The 20,170-nt window shown below is 40.6% G+C and overlaps 3 protein-coding genes across 3 annotated transcripts; 2 read left to right on the forward strand and 1 right to left on the reverse strand.

Moving 5' to 3' along the window:
* The first annotated feature begins 79 nt into the window (after positions 1 to 79).
* LOC142976614 (tRNA (guanine(10)-N(2))-methyltransferase TRMT11) lies at positions 80 to 3,342 on the forward strand. The gene is made up of 9 exons (XM_076120057.1): positions 80 to 231; positions 316 to 702; positions 969 to 1,103; positions 1,337 to 1,526; positions 1,667 to 1,740; positions 2,021 to 2,159; positions 2,380 to 2,578; positions 2,857 to 3,027; positions 3,179 to 3,342. Exons 1-9 carry the CDS (start codon positions 175 to 177, stop codon positions 3,294 to 3,296), a joined length of 1,470 nt encoding a protein of 489 aa, XP_075976172.1. The 5' UTR covers positions 80 to 174; the 3' UTR covers positions 3,297 to 3,342.
* A 62-nt stretch (positions 3,343 to 3,404) lies between these two features.
* On the reverse strand, positions 3,405 to 6,618 carry LOC142976615 (ER membrane protein complex subunit 2-like). The gene is made up of 7 exons (XM_076120058.1): positions 6,403 to 6,618; positions 5,813 to 5,929; positions 5,420 to 5,570; positions 5,011 to 5,154; positions 4,626 to 4,782; positions 4,362 to 4,457; positions 3,405 to 4,190 (listed from the first exon to the last, which is right to left on the reverse strand). Exons 1-7 carry the CDS (start codon positions 6,446 to 6,448, stop codon positions 4,008 to 4,010), a joined length of 894 nt encoding a protein of 297 aa, XP_075976173.1. The 5' UTR covers positions 6,449 to 6,618; the 3' UTR covers positions 3,405 to 4,007.
* A 757-nt stretch (positions 6,619 to 7,375) lies between these two features.
* On the forward strand, positions 7,376 to 18,471 carry LOC142976795 (uncharacterized). Its single transcript, XM_076120364.1, has 7 exons — positions 7,376 to 7,523; positions 7,731 to 10,800; positions 11,146 to 11,249; positions 11,637 to 11,887; positions 12,158 to 12,452; positions 12,678 to 12,815; positions 13,094 to 18,471. Exons 2-7 carry the CDS (start codon positions 7,954 to 7,956, stop codon positions 13,857 to 13,859), a joined length of 4,401 nt encoding a protein of 1,466 aa, XP_075976479.1. The 5' UTR covers positions 7,376 to 7,523; positions 7,731 to 7,953; the 3' UTR covers positions 13,860 to 18,471.
* The last annotated feature ends 1,699 nt before the right edge of the window (positions 18,472 to 20,170 follow it).

Below are 20,170 nucleotides of genomic sequence, written 5' to 3' on the forward strand. Positions count from 1 at the left end.
TCTTTTCCTGAATTGATTACTGGAACGCGCTCACGCGCTGTCAAACGTCACGTGACCTCTGTCATTTTCCAAAGTGAGGTTATGTTGTGATGTAGATAACATGTTGAGTAGAGCAATTTTATGTTATTATTGAAATTATCAAAGTCAAAGTCGTGAACATAAAACAACAGTAAGATGTGGCGAAGATACTTAATGTGGTTTGCCCACGAACATGTAGACTTTCGTCATGCTGTAAGTTCAAAACAACTTTTTGTAAGTTGCGAACTTTGACTGAATTCACTTACTTTTTGTCTAAACTATAATATTATTTTACAGGAAATGAACAGTATATTGTCTCTATTTAATATTCCAATCAAGTTCATAGAAAAACCGAGTGTTATTAGGCCTTATTGGATAGTAGAATTGCCTTCAGAAGAATGTGTTAAGAAGATTGCTTCAAGATCAGTGTTACTTAAAAACTGCATAGAGCTTTGGTCCAGAGCTAAAACAGTATCACAATTACACAAGAACCTCAAAGGTTCTGTAGAGAATTCAACAGGAGAGTGGATAATTGGTGACAGTGAACATGATGGTATCAGTGATTCACACTTATGCCCTAAAGAATTGATAGAATCATGTTGTTCTGTTAAATCATCTTTTAAAATTGAAGTGGAAACTTTCTGCAAGCATTTCACAATGAAAGAAAAAGTTGAAAAGATTGAGGTAAATTATTTTTAATATTCTTTTTAGGAAAATAATTGGTTCCACATAAAGCTGTGCAAATTTAGCTTTAATATAACAGCTAACTAGCATTTTTGTCATAGTCCTATTTGAGGTACTTTACTTAGTGAAAATTGATACTAATTATTATTTCAAATTTGAATGTTGAACTTCTTCTGCACAACCAATTACAATAATACATTAATTAATCATTCAAAACCAGAATGATTATAATAATAGAAATAATGAATGCATATTTTTTATTTCAGACTTTCAGTTATTTACCTTTAGAAGGTCCAGTGAAGCTAAAGAACCCTGATGTGACCTTAGCGTACCTGGAGTTCTATGGTGTAGATCCTAACAATGTCCCAGAGGAGCCCCATGATGTGTTCTTTGGCAAGTGGGTAAGAATATCCTTCTATAGACAACTCTTATAAAGACAATTTCTTTAGACACAATTTTTAGCCCACTACTATCCCGCTGCAGAGTAAGGGTTTCCTCCCAAACGAGAGAGTGATTAGGCTATGAGTTCACCACGCTGGCCATATTATAACATAGACACATTTTTTTTACAAAATTTCATAGATCATCATTTGAGAGATCTCACATACTTTTTATCATTTTCTCATATCACTAGGTGGTGGATGGTCAGCGTGACTTGATCCAGGTGCACTCTCTGAAGAAGCGTCAGTTCATCGGCAACACCAGCATGGATGCACAGCTCTCCATCATCATGGCCAACCAGGCGCAAGTACGGCGCGCCGACCTTGTGCTCGACCCTTTTGTAGGGTCAGGCTCTCTGCTTGTACCTGCTGCACATTTTGGAGGTTAGTCTTTTAATGTATAGAAGCGATACATTAAAAGGTTTGTTTCGAATAAACTTTATGTATGTTATATGCATGTGGCAATCTACAGAATCTCCATTAACTTAATTAGTAGTTATTTTATAAATATTATTTGTTTTTAGCGCATGTATGGGGTTCCGACATCGACTTCATGATGCTTCATGCAAGAACTAGACCTACACGCGTCGGACAAAAGGTAACAAAGTATGTATTACATGGTTTCAGATTGTTCAGGTGAGCTTGTGTCACTACCCATATTCAAACCATATTAAAAAAAATACTATATGTACGGAGCAACCGTACATTGCACAATTATCATTCAGGTGTTTGGTACAATACCACACACTATATATAAATGCTAAGATTGAAACCCTCAACCTTATAATATTATGGTCGTAACAATAAAAGACTCAGAAAAGACTAGATCCTTTAAATTAAACGAAAGTAGGTGTTGTCAATTTCGTGTTATGTTTCAGGTTCGAACAAAAGATGAGAGCATCCGCGGCAACATGCGTCAGTACGGCATAGAGTCCCAGTACTTGGACGTAGTGGTGAGCGACTTCTCCATGCCGATGTGGCGGCCTGACCTCAAGTTTGACGCTATTATTACTGATCGTAAGTTACAATTTTTTTGTAGTGTTACGTAAGAAGCGTTTTAGAGTAATTTTCATATAGAAGTGTTCGCGTATATGTGCGCGTACGCTCATAAGCAGTAGTAGTAGTACTTACTATGCCTTTTAACACACTATGAGAAAATAGACATCAAATTTTAGCTATTCTATGTAAGTGAGGTTAAAAATGCATGAGTTGAAAATGGTATATGGATATATTTCAGCGCCATACGGTGTCCGGGAGCCGACAGAACGAATAGGCATAGATCGTGAGCAGTACTCGCTATCAGAGGAGCACATGGTGAACCACATCCCCGCCAAGGTGGAGTACGGTCTGCCGCACATATACCGCGACCTGCTCAACTTCGCCGCCAGACATCTGCAGCTCGGCCGACGACTCGTCTGCTGGTACCCCTTAGTACGGTATGTCTTATTTACCTATACAAGTTGAGTTAATCGAGGGTGTGTGGTGACTTATATATAAGTAAAAAACAAATTAATGGGCAGACGATTAAATGAAAGAGCCTATTCCAATCGGCTATATCATGTGGTGCGACACATATTAACCAAATTAAATTTCATTTTCTACCAAGTAGACCTTAACCAGTTCGTACACGTACTTACTTTACGTATACGCATACGATGTTATTACTTCACTTAATGATTTAACTAATAGGTCAATATTTGATTTCCTTTTATAGAGAAGAGTACAAAGAAGCACAACTACCGAGCCACCCGTGCTTCAAACTGGTGTCGAACTCTGAACAAGTGCTGTCGAAATTGACAGCGCGGCGGCTGCTCACGTATGAGAAGGTGCACGACGATGTGTCTCAAGAAACCGTCGAGCCTAACGACGCCTCGTATAATTTTAGGTAAATAAGTACCGTAATTTAGTTCTACGGAAAAATAAGCTTTATTATTTTAAGAGATGAAAGTTATTTCTATCGACTCAAAAATGCTGACTTATAGGTACAATGTTTCATGGTTTCCCAATTAAACTTCCTAATTAATGTTCACTTTCAGGGAAAAGTACTTCTCAGTGGGTGAAGAAACAAGACGTGAGAGAAAAGAGAGGAAGGCAGAAGAACTAGCGACCAACCCGCTGTGGCGAGCCGCCAAGAACAGAGAGAATGCTACGTGATGTTTATATTATAGACTATTAATAAAAGTTATTTTATAAAAACGTATTCTTTCTTTTATAGAGAAGATTGGATATTTGGCTGGTAAGTTAGTAAAGGAAAAGTCCCAGTTTTGTGGTAACATAATATAACATTTTATTTCATATTTAATATTAATACATACTTATTACCAAACAAACAATCCAGTAAATGAATACTCTCCCTCTAAATAATTCACAGTATGAACTAGGTACAATATACCACTAAGCTTGTATTCCACCAAAAAAACATCCCATGATAGACCTTAAATAAATTAAATGCTGTTTAAACACATTGACTACATAATATTTGCTACACCTTTCCTAGTAATAATTAATATTCCTTTTTATTAATCAGTATGGTACAGCCCTATTATGTGAATTGTAAGTACGTATTTTATTAATACGAGGATAAGGATATTTCAGTACATATTACTGTAATTTAAATCATATTTGTACAGGTAATTATAACAGAGAACAAAATTGATATGTGAAGATTGGTACAAAACAACATGAGTTCAGTTCAACAGTAATTCACAATAACTTATAATAAATATGTGTGTATAAAATAGTGATTATACTTTAACATGCTAATTCCACCACTTAGGAATCACGTCCATTCGTTTAGTTTTAATAAATGTAGATTTACTATAGTCGAGTAGCACGTGTGCATGGAGCTCGCACCGTGTGGCAGCGCTACTCGTTGATGGCGAGCGCCAGCATCATGTTGGCGAGGTTGTTGGCGGCGGCGGCGGGCGCGGGCGCGGCGCGCTGGCTCCGCGCGGCGCCGGCCTGCGCCCACTGGCACAGCTTCCACACCTCCGCGCGCTTGGCGCTGGCTCCCGACGACTTGTACTGGTTCAGCAGGTTGTTCGTCACCTGGACAACAGCAATTACATTAATCATCTATTTAGAATTATAGCAAGCTTTTTTAGGGAAACAGACGTCAATGACAGTCTGCAATTACAAAAAGTGATGAAAGAGTAGTCATTTTAACAGACAAGTCATTATTTACAGCTTTATATTTATCAATGATGTTGTTACACTTACCAAGAACAGTCCAAGCATTGCCCTCATATTGTCAGGGTTCAGTTTGAGTGCTTGACAGTAGTATGTCTTTGCTAGCTCCATGTTCTCTACTCCACCCTGAAACAAATACAATAGTTATGATCATAAAACTTGAGGTCAATTCTGTTATGTGTTCATTATTTATAACTCTTTACTACTACTACTTTCAAACAAATATATTGAATGGAGAGTATCAAGTAGGTTACACAAAAGTGTATATCATATCATATTTGGTAAATGCAATACCATGGTGTATCGTATGTCAGCAAGTCTCTGGTGCATGAGGTGGTTGTGTGGCTGGTGCAGGATGAGCTCCTCGGCGCAGAAGGCGGCGCGCGCGTACTCCTGCACCTGCAGGTACAGCTCGCACAGCTCCTGCCACCCCTCCACGTCTGACATGAACCTGCACACAACACATAAGTAAAATCAACTGAATAAACTGCATTTAACATCAACTTATTCTAAATTTTCCTGTCAATTTTTGAATTTAGACCTAAAAGATTGATCACTGTTAATCATACAAGAAAGAGCAAATGTTAACCTCTGAGCTGTATATTAATACCAACAATTTCATCATATCATATACTTATAGATTGGAAGTAAGGGTGCAGTTTGATTAGTTATAACTTACTTTTTCAAATAATCAACAAGTTCCTTGATAGCTTCAGTGATGAGTCCTTGTGCTTTCAATATGGCGATGCGACGCTTCCTCGCCGCCGAGTTAGTCTCATCAGCTTTGATAATGCTGTCTAATACTTCCAATGCTTCATCATACCTAAAAGGAAAGTTTTACAAGTTTAGACAAATTGAAATAAAATATTCTATAGAAAGATAATTACACAGTTATATTCCTAGACTGGTGCCAGACCAGTCAGTGTTGAATAAAACAAAATTCTGGCTTACACAGAAAAAGATGATGGTAAGGTCATATGGAATCACAAAGAGATATTGCTAGTTTATAATGTGATGGAAAAGAGGTGCATAACTTGTAATAGGACACCAGAGTATAAACAACTGATTGGTTTTGTGTAAGTACTTACTTTTCTTCAGCTTCCAACAAGGCTGCCTTATAGCGCATGACTCTCATGCTGCCAGGGAACTCTATAGACATTGAGATAATGATCATAGTGGCCAGGCTGTATGCATGGCAGTCCAGTGCAGCATATATTATCTGTTCATACACCAGGTGCTCTACAAGGGAAAGAAATATAACAGTAAATTATTTACATATTGTTTCAGTTTTACATAAAGAACTGAACTAAATTTGGAATTCAGCAAGATTACATTCAGATTAGATTTAAGATGTGAAGAGGAATATCTTATAAGAACACTAAGTAGAAATATAACTATCCTTCATTCCCCATAGTAATAAGACCAGCCATATTAATATTATTTGCATCTACAAATGGCTTGTTAATATACAGAGTACTCACTCTCATTGCCCAGTTTGGATATGCTGCTGTCGTCCACAACAGTAGCATATAATGCCAACACATCTTTACTCCTCCTCTCATTGCTCTCCCTCCACTGGCGTAACAGGTCTATGGCCTCTGAAAATTAAAAAAGAAGCTTTAGAAAATATAGTTACCACTCTATTTTATGACAAATATTATGACTGTCTTAACCATAAAGTCAAGCTAGCTAATCTTACAGCCTCTATTTATGGAAAAATAGGGATGAATAGGTAATAAAATAAGATTAATAGTAAGAGTACTTGCATGAGCAGTTTGATTCTTTGAGTGACGGTTACTCTTAATGTTTCTGTAATAATCAGTTGAAGTTCTCTAGAGATCTTAAAACATAACGCTAAGAGTGATCTAGTGATGAATATTAAGCTTGGTAACTCATTTTTTTATGTTTCGTATAGTCATGATTGATAAAACAACATAGGGTTAGATTACGACGTTCTAATAATTGCAGGGTTTTCTAGCCTTTCTACGTGTACATCTAATACATTTTATGATATACCATTACATATAACTTATGAGAAATTGCTATCTAAATACAGTTAAGAGTAACTTACCATTGAAAGTTAAATTCCAGACTTCATACACGTTTTTGTCTTGCATATTGATAGTTTATATTAAATACTGGTTTGAATTAAATTAACAATTAGCCAGGCTATTAGATATAGAGTCTTTTACTTTATTCTGAATAATAGAACACGCAAATGTAGATAGGAATTATAATAAAATTAATGTCTGATGACAAGAAAGACAGTCATCAAATATGAATGACAAGTTTGACAGCAAATAATTGAGCAGCAGTTTTGGACTTTGGTGTCATTACACTCAGTGAGGACTCTACTGAGAGTCGATTGTTCATGTCAGACTTATGGCTAGTATAGTTATTGTGATGATTAATCAGATATTGTTTAGTCAACGTTACAAACATCTAAGTCGTTGTTCGAAATAGGTAATCAAAATTTCTGCGTATAAATCTGCTACAAATCATATAATTTGAATGGGAATTTACAGTCGTATCACTACCTAAACTGTTTGTTTTAAACGACTGTTAGGAACAGATTCAAATAACTAATACTAACCGTGGAGCAATAGGATAATTGCTCCAAAATTTTGATAAGCTGATTGATGTATGCATAATCGACTTGAAATTATGCTTTTTCAGCGATAGCAATATCAGACCATCTCTAAAGTCATTGACCTATTTATTTACTGTATGTTCGCCAGTGTTTGTCCTGTATTGATTTGATAATACTAAAAACAATTTACAGCGTTTGTCAGATTATAATTTAAAGTAATTGTAATAATTTAAAATAAATTAAAATAAGCACTGTTCAATTATCACATAAAATAGAAAACTGTAAAATAGCAATAAGTTTTGTTGAATTTTCTCTATGGTTTGCCTATGGAAAGACTCCGTTTTACGCATACTTGACTAGCTGAGATCTCTCTGTTTGTGAAAACCCTATAGAAATTTGATTATAGCACATCGCCACGAGCGCATATCGATGTTTTAATTCGTGTATCGGAATATAAAAGTTTTGTGTGTGAACGTGAACAAGACGTCTGCAATATGTCTGACTATTTGGAAATATTTTTAGATTTAGCTTAGTCGTAAATAATTAAGAATCTATTTAGAGTTATCGATGTCATGGACTATACATGACACACAACATAATAGGTAAGAGCAGTGGCTAAAGTATAAGTGCATAAATCATTATCCGTTTCATTCTTTATTGTACATAATGCTCGACTTTTTTATGTCTCAATGGCCTTTATCTCGGGGTTTTGTTTTCTTTTGTCCTCTGTTTGCACGTTGAACAAGTTTGTAGAATGTGATGTTGTGGACATAATGTGGTATATTTATACGGAGTATTTTGTCTGACAGATCGATAAGAAGACGACGTGCAACGAAGATATGTATTGTTGTGGGTCGAGCGAGAGCCTAACGTGTGAATAGTAGATATGCGCGTCACGGACATTGTGCGGACACGCTGTACGGACCGAGTGCGCGTGCTGTGACCGAGTTATATCGATAGAGGCGCACCGAGGCGGTGCGGGGCTGCGCCGCCACTGCCTTTGTCACTGATTCACTGCCCAGTGACGTCAACATGGATCAGCTCGTGCAGTGTCCCGTGTGCACGCTGTTCCTCCACAATGGAATGACCCTAGAGTCTCATTTGGACACACATCCTAAAGACCAGGTCATAAAAGCATTATGTAGTTTAACAACAACCAAGGCTCCTAGTTTTGGAAGCAGGACTTCCACCCCCTTACATTCAGAGCGCTCATACAGAAGCAGGTCGAGAACACCTGCAACTGATGACAGCAGGTGGAATGGATCCCATAGAAGTGATGACCGCTATTGGCGCAGAACCCCTAGCAGAACTCCCAAGGCCAATGCTAATGCATCAAGAAACGGAACACCTGACATGCGATTGGTTGATATCAATTTTGAAAATAACAGTGGTTCAAGTAGTGCTGGGCAACTTTCAGGTACATCTTTTGTATTAAAGGCAGATAAAATTCAGCAGACATACCAGTCTCCTCCAATATCCGAATTTGATCCTCAGTACATTTATTATGACCAGCAAGAAGACAAAGAGGTAAAATATTCAAGGAGTGCTGAGTACAACTCTATGGGTAGTCCCAACAATATGTTTCCATACAACAACATGATGCCAGCTGCTGGCTCTGCCGTCAAGCTGTTGCCCACTATGCCCAAGAGAGGTAGCGACCTTACTAAAATTCTGCCAAAACCAAATAATATACTTCTTAAAAGTGTGGGTGGTGTGCAATATATAAGTCCAGGAGCCAAGCCCATGCATGTCATGATGCCCAGTTCATCTACCATTGTTCAAAAGAATGTGCAAAACAATATGATTATGACAGGAAGTATGCCAAATCTGCAAATACAGATAGATACCAAATCAGGCTCACCGTCTCTGGCTGGTAACCAGCTGAATCAAATGACTTCGGGTCCATTCACACCGGGAACAACTGTTGTGACCCAGAACTCACAAATCATTTACAGAGAAATGGTGAACAACATAGATGGTAAGCCCTTTATCACGACTATGCCGACTATGTTGGGTGCTCATGACAATGTCACAAACTTATCTCAGACCAGCTCACTGTACCAGAACGTAATGGTTGTTGACCAGTATGGAAATACCTCATGCATGTACACTACTCCTCAACAAGTGATACCCAAATGTCCCACCTCTGTTTACAATGACACATCATCTCTGGTGCCTAGTGTTCATGTTGAAAAGTCGTCAATCAATGGTAATGATCCTAAAACACTCATCATTGAGGTGGGCCCCATTGTTCCACCGGGGCAAGAGAGTCAATGTCAACCACCAAGTTTGATTACTTCTCAATCAAACCCAAACAGTCCAGTTGAGAAACCTCAAAAAATTGAGAATGTAGAAACAAAAAGTGAAACACCAGGCTCTACCAAAGGGCTTAAAATTCTAAGTAATATAAAGGTTGAAGTTCCAGTACAGCATCACAAAAATATGGTGAACACTGTTATGGACCTCACCGGGACCAGTGATACTGACTACCCGGTAGAGCGTGTTCCTTCACCAGAGAAGATTCTGCCTGATTTGGATGACAATGACAATGCTCCAATATTGTCTAGTGAGTGTTTACAACCCTCAGACTGTAGTGCTGATAGTGTCACCTCTTCATTTTCTGTGATAAAGAATAAGTCTTCCTTAAAAGACTCTAACAAAAACATAATGGATAGTAAAATGGATACTGAATTTTCTGACAGCTGCCCTGTTCCAGATTTGATATGTAATGAGAAACCATCAATATCTCCTTGTAGTGAGCTGTCAGAGAATGGTGATAACTCAACCGATCATACCTCAATATCTCCTAAACCTGCGAGTAGTCAAGTTAGCCATAGTAACATAGAGCAGCCAGAGAAGAAGATCCAGCTCCCACAGAAGCCGTACCGGCACAACACTTTAAGACTGAACAATATTTATGTGAAGAAACATAAGAAAGTTTTACAGATCAAGAATGCTAAGGGGGCTCCAACAAGTAGTACAAGTAAAAAAACTGAACCTATAGCCTCCTCATCTAGTGACAAAACACCAGAAAATTTTACTATGAATAAACTGCATCAACCAGATAAATGTGAGACTAAAGAAAAGTCTAGTGTCCTACAAACAATATCTGTGGAGGTGATCAAAGAGAACGACGATAATAATGAATTCGATGCCGACACCGAGGAGCAGTCTATGGACATAGAGCCCGTGGCGCCCTCCAGTATAACCCACGAGAACGGCTTCACCACCAGCGTCGACCTGGTGCAGGTGAAGGAGGAGATCAACTCCAGCAACGAGGGCGGGTTCAGTAACCACACGGCGACGTCGGACCGCGACCTCGCTCCGCTGGAAACCTTGCGCCCCATCAATGTAGTGCCGTACGCCAACATGTCCGCGGACTTCGACGACGACTCCAACGATAGAGAACTGCTCGACCTCGAAGCGGCCTCCAAGAACAAGCAGTTTGTGAGCATGATGAATGAGAACTACTTCGGCGATAACATCTACGCGGACTACTTCACGCCGGACCGGGGAGAGTCGTTCGACGCAGAGCGCGTGGCGGCCGGGTTCAAGGAGGGTCCCAAAGATGGTATGTATAATATTTGGGGTGAGCCATCACAGAAGGAGAACGAAAACGAGTTCGTATTACCCAACTTATTCCACGAGAGCTATAAAATAGCCGAGAGTAGTGGAATAGATTATTCGGAGATCGGTAGAGAGGGACAGGGTGACGGCGAAGGCGATGGGTGCGAGCGAGACAGCAAGGCGGACGTGCTGAGCGAAGGTCGCAGCGAGGGCGAGCCGCCGCTCAACATATGCGCCGATGAGCGCATGCCGCCGCGCGGCGAGCTCAGCGGCCAGGAGAGTAACGGAGATATGGAGTCGCCTTGGGGTGGGGTAAGTACTACTTTTACTTTTGCTCAACATGGGAAACTCTACAATGTCTGTATTGGTTTAAACTGGGTAATGTTATTGTGCTTAATGATTTACAGAATATAGATGAGTCACTAATATTTAACTATAACTTGAGTACATACTGCACAATACGTAAGGATAAATAGCAGGGTACAGGGGACAAATATTTAGTCTGCGAGCTGTCTCTGTTTCCTGTCTATGACTAATGGAATTCTTTAATGTAATGGAGCCAGGAAAAACCATTTTGAAGAAATTTGTTAGAGGTGGGTCGTTTAGTAAAATATTTAGTAGCGAATGTGTCTCTATCAGCGTGTGTCGTGTCGGCAGATGTATCCCGACGTGCCGCCGACGGAGCCCTACGACCTGATCGCGCGAGAGAGCTGGGTGTCCGACGGATCCGACGTCGACGTCGGCGAGAAAAGAGATACGCTGTCAGTATATGAACCTTTACGTTTGATTTAATTTTTAGCTATGTTTCTGGTATCACCTTTGAATACGCGTTCGGTCAGCTAGCGATCCTTTTATACAATGTTAATCTAGGGATAAGCCTCACTGGACTATATTGTTTATGACGACCTACTTAAAGCCGCATTTCATATTATTTCTTTAGTTTAAATCGATAAGTTAAACGACTTCGCCGTATCCGTATCCACCGCGAGCTCGGAAATCGGAGCGCAATACTCGGTCACATTTCTCTCCGGGGCCTCATTCCTCTTCACGATCTTTTCTTCGAGCCTCCGCGTCGAGACGTCGGTCGTAGGTCGTAGACGTCATACAGAAGGAGGCTCGGCCCCGTGTGACGTGGCGCTGTGTTGCAGGGAGGAGGAGCTGTCGTTCGGTCGCGCGCTGCCGCGCGTGTGGACGTGCGGCGTGTGTGGCGCGCGGGCCGCGTCGCCGCGCGACCTGCGCGCGCACAAGGCGCTGGCGCACCCGCACCCGCCCGCGCCGCCCGCCCTGCCCGCGCCGCTGGCCCCGCCCGCGCCACGCGCGCCCGTGTCCTACAGCCGCCTCGTTAGCGACCGCAAGATCAAGAAGGAGGAGAAGTCGCATGACGCCGTCGTCATGCCTGGTGAGTGACGCCCGCGACTTTCCCACCGTAGATATCGATAAGAAATCTCTAGCTTTCGGCGATCTCCCTCTCGTCGCAGTCGCGATCCGGCGATCGAATCACGAGAGAGACGCCGGGTGCCGCGTTAGCGGCTCCGTCCTCTCCTATTCGTCTTCGATTCGTCTTCGATTCGCCTAGAATGCGTCGACCTTATCGAAGCTTTAGTGTGCCGTGATCCGGGACGCGTTTGCAACGTTTCCCAAAATAAATTCGATCGATCGCCGTTTCCAGGTAACCTGCTCGCGACGATAGACACGAAGGAGCCGATCGCGTCGTCGATCCTGCAGGCGTACGAGTCGCTGGAGGAGGCCAAGCCGAAGCTGGAGGGGCTCATCAAGCAGGAGAGCAAGCGGCGGCGCAAGGACTACGTGTGCCCCACGTGCAAGGTGGACCAGGGCTCGGACGCCGCCTTCACGGCGCACCTGCGCCAGCACCCGCTGGAGTGTCTCACGTGCGGCAAGTGCTTCTTCCGCCGCGCCAACCTCGCGCTGCATATGAAGACCCACCTCGGGATTAAGAACTATAAGTGAGTCCTGTTGAGTATCTCGTTCTGTACTTTTTGTAGTTTTAAGGAATATTATAATACTGCAGTAATAATATCTATTCACGACTGTATACGATATTATAGTCTTTTGTTTCTCGTCCCGTCGACTTCTGTTTCGTTATCATCTCCAGTAAGAAATGATAAGTATGCGTCACAAGGGGTGTGAGATCGATGTTTTATTATAACGTTAGAGCGTTGTGATTGCAGATGTGACGTGTGCGAGAAGCGGTTCATCACGCGACAGAAGCTCATGGAGCACCACAACGTGCACACCGGCCGCACGCCCGTCAAGTGCACCGTCTGCGACGACACCTTCCGCCGCTACTCCAACATGGTGCAGCACAGGTATACTCGCTCGCTATTTATATACAGACTCGCGACTGACGTTTTATTTCTAACGAACGTTTGCGTCAAAAATTAAAACTTAAATAGATGACAGACGCCTGTCAGTTTGATATCGAGATACACGATTTTGTTAAGCTGAATTTAAAGTGTAACTTTGTTGTAATTTAACTGCACAATACTGAGCGTTCAGTCGAGTGCATGCCGTAAGTATCGCCGCGCATGAGCCGCGCCCGAGTCGCCATTCGCCAGTGGCGGACTGACCGTGTGTGTGTCCGCAGGGACCGGCACCACCTGCAGAAGCGCGCCAAGGTGCGGGACTTCGTGTGCGGCTGCGGGCTGGTGTTCCACTCGCGCGCCAAGCTGCTGTGGCACAAGGAGACGCACGACGACAAGCCCAAGGCGTGCCTGTACTGCAGCGACAAGTTCGTGCACGCCGCCAGCCTCACGCGCCACGTGCGCCGCTCGCACAACGAGTACTTCCTGTCCGACAAGGGCAAGCTCAAGGGCGAGAACGTGCCGTGCCCCGTGTGCAAGCAGGTGTACCTGCGCGCCAACCTGCGCGCGCACCTGCTCACGCACAGCGGCCAGCGGCCGCACGTGTGCATGGTGTGCAACAAGTCCTTCACCACCAAGTGGAACCTCAAGCTGCACCGCTGGACGCACATGTCGCGCTCGGCCAAGCCCTACAAGTGCGCGCTGTGCGCCGGCGCGTTCGTGCGCCACTCGGAGTTCGTGTCGCACATGCACGCGCACAAGTCCGTGCGGCCCTACACGTGCAACTACTGCGGCTGCCAGTTCATCCGCAAGTACAACTGCCAGCGCCACGTGCGCGAGCACGAGTCGGCCAAGAAGTTCGTGTGCAAGGTGCCCGAGTGCGGCAAGTCCTTCCACCGCACCTACTACCTGTCCGAGCACATGAAGGTGCACTCGGGCGCGCGCCCCTTCGCCTGCAACATCTGCGGCAAGACGTCCAGCAACAAGTCCAACCACAACAAGCACGTGCGCATCCACCACGCGCGCGAGCCCGTGGCCACGGAGGCCTGAGCCCGCCGTGTTCTCCGACTCGTCACACAAATATATATTTTTATTGAACTGATGTCGCGCCGCCGCCGGCGTTGCGCCCTGTAAATACTAGTTAAATTTGAATTTATCGTAATTGTTGTAAATACAGGACCAAGCGTGTGTATATTGGGGTGGAGTCGTAATGCGCGGAGCATTTCGGAGTAAACGTGGCGCGCGATAAACTGTACGCCGACTACGTTCGTTGTTGTTATACTTATACAGTTTTTAACTCATTGATGTTCGGTGAAGTGTCTGTGAGAAGGCGGGCGGCGCCGGGGGACGGTTACGTTTAGCTCATTGGCAGAGCGGAATCTGTCAGTTGAGCTTACAAATCTAATTGGTTGTGATTTTTAGCTATTGATTGAGCAATGTAAAGGATCACTTGTGTCAAGCAATATTTAAAATTAGCATTACTATTTAGTAATATATGTGATATGAGTGTGTGTAGTTTATCGCGCGACACCGATATGAATTAGTCAAATTAATAAAAGGGCATTTCGGTATAGGTACCCCGCTACACTGTACGTGTTATATTCTACTTATTTTTTAATACTTTCACTATGCTTCCATTTTATAAGCTCGCTATTGGGTCAGGGCTGTGCCTACATTGAGCTATCGACATTACATACTTGCGATGTATGATAATATATTATGATATACAGGGTGTCCCAAAACTCAACGATAATCCGAGACAGGATGAAAGGCCAAGTCATACCGGTTCTAGGAAAAATAAAAAAAAAATTCTATATCACTTGGTTCAGCAATAATAGACGCTTTTCAAAAAAGTTGAAATTCCACACCCTTGGTCGCATTTTCAAGTCCTGTGATCACCAATGTCACAATTTCGCTGTGTTTTTTTCAATTTCGTGATCTTCATTAAATATGCTATTAATCGTAAAACAAGTTAATGCACAAAACATTGTTAATTTAATAAAAAAAGTAAAGCTTTAGTGAGTCATGGTTCACAAAAATATCGTTAGTTAACTTTGACGCTTCATATTGAAAAAAAAATGTACTACACTACCCTTGGCAAGTTATTTCAAAAGTTGGCGCATTTAATCAAGATTTCAAAATGGTGCAACACTTGCCACTTTTCTTGCCATTAAAAATGTTATTTTTATTTGAACGACGAGTATCCCCGAAAATGGATCGGACGGAGTGGTACAATTGTATGGCCTCCTCGTTCCCCCGATCTAAATCCAGTAGATATTTTTACTGGGAATGCATAAAAGAAAAAGTCTATTCGAAATCAATACAAAATCTATCAGAACTTCGCCAGAAAATTGACACAGCGTCAGAAGAAATAAATGCAAGGAATTTTGCTTGACTGGTGCAAAGGTCTTTTGTAAGGCGTTGCAGAGCCTGTATTCGTGCCAGAGGAAAACAATTCGGAATTACATTAGTTTAAGGAGAATAATTAAATAAGAACGATGGTTCGTTCATTCTTTTTTTTTAATTATTTGTACCTATTATGTTTATTACATTAAATATTGGTTATGCACTGACTCAATTACCTCTTTACTAAAAATAATTGCTTTCCTCTGGCACGAATATACAGGCTCTACAACGGCGTACAAAAGATCTTTTTACCAGTCAAGCAAAATTCCTTGCATTTATTTCTTCTGACGCTGTGTCAATTTTCTGGCGAAGTTCTGATAGATTTTGAATAGACTTTTTCTTTTATGCATTCCCAGTAAAAAATATCTACTGGATTTAGATCGGGGGAACGAGGAGGCCATACAATTGTACCACTCCGTCCGATCCATTTTCGGGGATACTCGTCGTTCAAATAAAAATAACATTTTTAATGGCAAGAAAAGTGGCAAGTGTTGCACCATTTTGAAATCTTGATTAAATGCGCCAACTTTTGAAATAACTTGCCAAGGGTAGTGTAGTACATTTTTTTTTCAATATGAAGCGTCAAAGTTAACTAACGATATTTTTGTGAACCATGACTCACTAAAGCTTTACTTTTTTTATTAAATTAACAATGTTTTGTGCATTAACTTGTTTTACGATTAATAGCATATTTAATGAAGATCACGAAATTGAAAAAAACACAGCGAAATTGTGACATTGGTGATCACAGGACTTGAAAATGCGACCAAGGGTGTGGAATTTCAACTTTTTTGAAAAGTGTCTATTATTGCTGAACCAAGTGATATAGAATTTTTTTTTTATTTTTCCTAGAACCGGTATGACTTGGCCTTTCATCCTGTCTCGGATTATCGTTGAGTTTTGGGACACCCTGTATGTAAATAATCTTTATTGGTTTAACAAAGTTTTTAATTAAATACAAACGTGATGATAACCTCGTTGCAATCTAACTTATGATGGTTGGTGCTCTAAACACACTTGTTGCGAGGGGGTCGCGTGTCGGGGTGACGAGCGGCCAGGCTGGCCAGTGTAGGCACAGTGTTAACTCACAGAGCTCAAACATATAACTTTAAAACTTTAGTCAAATTGACATCCCTAGGGGACTACTAATAACTCATCTTAAAAGTATTTTAATATTTACATTATTTAGGTTATTTTGTACATACTTTGATTACATTTAATTTATTATTATTGTACTTTTGTATTGTTATTACGTATTATTCCGGTTATTTTGTTTACGTAACGTAAAACGAGATGGTAACATTAATATGTGCTTTAGAAACTAAGAATCGTGACTAGAAATATGTCAACAACATGTCTCAGCCAGTCAGTTCTCTACAAGGGTTGAGAATAATAATTTATACTTTTCATGGTACAGACCATTTTCACTGTTGACAACACTTGCTCTCAGTATGGAGCAGAGATACTGACTGAGTATGAGACTACTATAACAATATTTTTTAACATTTATTTTACAACAGATTCTTTGTCAGTGAGGCACTGAATTACCTTTCTGGTTTTTGCGGGATTTTAAATGTCAGACAAACTGAAGGTTTTATAAATCTGTATGACTACTTGATTCATCTTGTGATGTTTTAAAGCAACTTGACCTGTTTAAAGATCTAATAAGAAAAATCCATACAACTTACAGATGACACAGAACATGTTTCACGATCCTAAAGAAGCACATATTATTAAAATTCGAATATTTCGCTGTAGTAATATTTTAATTGGGACATCATTGTTTCACAAATGTTTATTAGCATGTTTGTAACAAAGTGCAATCGCAAGCAATTGTTGTTCACTTATTGTTATTTATCATTTGATGTGTTGTGCGGTGACGTGTCGCTATGTGCGGTGATGGCGGGCGGGCACGGTGCTCAATGTTGCAACGCGTATTTTGTATTTATTTTTGTAAAACGTGTTGTTCGCTCGCCACTGTCGCACGTCGCTACATGAACAAACGCATTGACAGTCCAACAGATAATATTTGTAAATTCGTATCGATGTTACTTAACAATTAGTTTACGAATGGTTGTAGGTATATTTATATGTTGATATGAATTCTGACATGAATCACACCAGCTGTGTTCATTATAAAGCTCAGCAGCAATCACTACTGATGACATCGTCTTGGAGTGTCACCTTGTCTGGTTGTAGGAGAATGTTTATGAATGCAAGCCTGTGTCTCTCTGCTTGTGTGTTGAATGCGTGTGTGCGATACAGTTGTATACGATCAATTATAACTGCGACATGCTTGTGAGTACACGATTAAAGGCATCTCAAAAATTGGTGATTTCCTTTAAAATCACTTTTATGCGTTTTGTCTGTTTTGAATCCTCAAGAGTTGAAAAAATAAGCAAATGGGAGGACTGTTAGTGCGATAGATATGTGTTATGTATAAACGATGTACTGAGCGTACAGGTGTAAGATTTTATTTTCTGACGAATAAGAATTAATTTTATATGTGTAGGTACAAGTTTTAGTATGGTTATGGGAAGGGTATATTCCAAAACAATGTCAACAGTTGGTACTTACCTACTTAGTTCTGAGCTCTAAAGCGATTATCTTATATATTTTACACATAAACAATGATCTCGTATTTTATAAACACAATGTAAAACAAAATGATGTTTTTTTTTTTGTTTTTCGATTCGTTTGAAGAGCGAGTTGACAGCTTGAAATGGTATAAGCTGAGTAAAACATTGTATGTCTCAAACATTAGTCTTTTAAACACGGGTTAGATTTTATACGGCACATGTGTGCGTTTCTTATTATTGGGTAAAAATGTAAGGAATAGGAGTTTTCACTTTGATAATTTTTTACCATTTCATGTTTCAAGCTGCCTACTTGAACGAAGTCGCGTCATAAATGGGCTGTTTCTACCCTGTGTTATTCAAATTTAGTTATCAACTTGACACCAGGCTTTACTAGCATAAATACACTTTGTATTGGTGTTGTACGACGGCGTGGTGAGAGACGGTCCACGCGTGGCGCGCCGACGAACCTCGTAAATAGCTGTAATCTTGCTCTTAACTCAGTTATTAGAAGAAATTGGTTATTTATTTTATTTGAATAAGTTGTTAGTTTACTTGTATTGTACATAAGTTAGGTAATTTTATAATTTCAACATGTGGGTGGTACACCAAATTCAGTTCGGCGGGGTCACTGGACTGAACAGTTTGTGTCTGCAATAAATTATATTAAGAACTTATAATTAGTTTGTTTATTTTGGCATGCCCTTGAATACTATTTTCTACAACCTGTAGTCTATACTATCGAATCGCTTGGGTTCCAAGTGGTCATTTAAAAATTTCCTGTAAAAATTTGTTTCTTAGGTGCATGCAAGCGGCCTGATCAGTTTTGTATACGACATCAGTCGATAGTGGTAGAATATCTCTCATATTAATCTACAAACGCGATAGCTTGTCGAGCCAAAACTCAGAGAGAACTGGCATATTACGTGAAGAAGTCGACTGGTAAGTAAATTATAGGTATGTCATCTTGGTCCGGTAAAGTTTGTAGGTGGAAACTATAGTTCAACATTTTCATACGGAGTCTGGTAGGGTTCACGGCTGTCCGAGGTGTAATTATTCCAAATTATGAACATCAGTAACCCTACGCAGCTGATGGTGGCTATATTTGATGCAGCTACTTTAATTTAGAAATAAATAGCAATGTTCTATATAATCAAGATAACTTGTGCATGCTAAGGGTCTCTTCCAAGTTGTCGGACTATAGTTAGCATGACGACAAATGGCCAAAGCACGTGTGCACCGACGACAATCCGTCTTTGCGGAATACGTGTGCTACGATCTTTAACAGCGTCAAATTCGTCATTAGCGATTATCTCCACGAGTGTATTCCTTCACCATTCAAGCCGCGTCATAGTTTGTTACACAACGAGATTGGGGTGTGGTGGATGTATGTTGCGATAAAAATATATTATTATATCTTTGTTGAACCATTACATGAGAGTTTTGATTGCGGACACAAGTACAAAAACATTTATAGCTAGGTATATACTATATTATTATGTTATCTAGAACTTTTACTTTGCTATCCCGAATGAGTGTGGGAAAACAAGTGCTATCTAACACAAACAATAGCTATGACGGTGGTCGTGTCGTAGTGTCGTGCACGCACGGACTCGCGGTTACACAATAATGAAGAAGTTACGTGCGCGCTCTTATTGACGATCACGGCTAACGAGTTGTGATGACATTATATTTCCAATGGTGCTTTTCCACATATCACTCATAATCAACCATATTTATTAATCAGTAGGTACCTATCTGTATTCTTGTTGAGTTTTAGTTTGCTAGTTTAAAAACAAACCCGCAGGGCGCGCCTAGTATGAATTTTCCATTTTCTAGGAATTCGATTCATGGATTTTCACTTCGTTATCAATATTCTCAAAAGGTCGTCTTTGATTTATAATCGGATCATTGGTAGTGATATATAAACACTAAACACAAATGTTATATTCAGTTATTTTCCATTAACGGTTGTATTTTAAGTTCGTCATGAAACAATAGCTGTGCTGCGTCTTGCGTCAATGTGCTTCATGTGAGGCTCTACTGCGAGCGAGTAGCGAGTAGCGGGGAGCGAGCGGTGCGAAGGATTTTCGGCGTGTGTTAGCGATTATTTCAATTTGTTGTACAATACAAACGTACAACAAACAATGCAAATAATATGGTTCAAATAGAAATCTTATATTCTAATTCCTCTGCTAATATTTCTTCCCGTTAAAGCGAGACATTATATTCACAGATAAAATACCTTACATAGACTATGGTGCACAAAAGTAAATAGGTTCATAATAAACGTTATAATTATACTTTGATTAATTATCAATCAAAGCATACGCTTATATGCATAGCATCAACGCAGACAAAATAGTAAATTGGTATTCT

This window comes from Anticarsia gemmatalis, chromosome 11 (genome assembly GCF_050436995.1).
Source record: "Anticarsia gemmatalis isolate Benzon Research Colony breed Stoneville strain chromosome 11, ilAntGemm2 primary, whole genome shotgun sequence".
In the NCBI taxonomy this organism is placed as follows: Eukaryota; Metazoa; Arthropoda; class Insecta; order Lepidoptera; family Erebidae; genus Anticarsia; species Anticarsia gemmatalis.

What these genes read in the sequence shown, in the direction of transcription:
- LOC142976614 (XM_076120057.1), top strand. Translation starts at nt 175, where the DNA reads ATGTGGCGAAGATACTTAATGTGGTTTGCCCACGAACATGTAGACTTT. An exon ending in AAAAAGTTGAAAAGATTGAG is followed by an intron (nt 703 to 968) that starts GTAAATTATTTT and finishes TTTTTATTTCAG; the next exon opens with ACTTTCAGTTATTTACCTTT. An exon ending in CTACACGCGTCGGACAAAAG is followed by an intron (nt 1,741 to 2,020) that starts GTAACAAAGTAT and finishes GTTATGTTTCAG; the next exon opens with GTTCGAACAAAAGATGAGAG.
- LOC142976615 (XM_076120058.1), bottom strand. Translation starts at nt 6,448, where the DNA reads ATGCAAGACAAAAACGTGTATGAAGTCTGGAATTTAACTTTCAATG. An exon ending in CTTGTTGATTATTTGAAAAA is followed by an intron (nt 4,783 to 5,010) that starts GTAAGTTATAAC and finishes TGTTGTGTGCAG; the next exon opens with GTTCATGTCAGACGTGGAGG. An exon ending in CTGACATACGATACACCATG is followed by an intron (nt 4,458 to 4,625) that starts GTATTGCATTTA and finishes TATTTGTTTCAG; the next exon opens with GGTGGAGTAGAGAACATGGA.
- LOC142976795 (XM_076120364.1), top strand. Translation starts at nt 7,954, where the DNA reads ATGGATCAGCTCGTGCAGTGTCCCGTGTGCACGCTGTTCCTCCACAAT. An exon ending in TGGAGTCGCCTTGGGGTGGG is followed by an intron (nt 10,801 to 11,145) that starts GTAAGTACTACT and finishes TCGTGTCGGCAG; the next exon opens with ATGTATCCCGACGTGCCGCC. An exon ending in TGACGCCGTCGTCATGCCTG is followed by an intron (nt 11,888 to 12,157) that starts GTGAGTGACGCC and finishes CGCCGTTTCCAG; the next exon opens with GTAACCTGCTCGCGACGATA.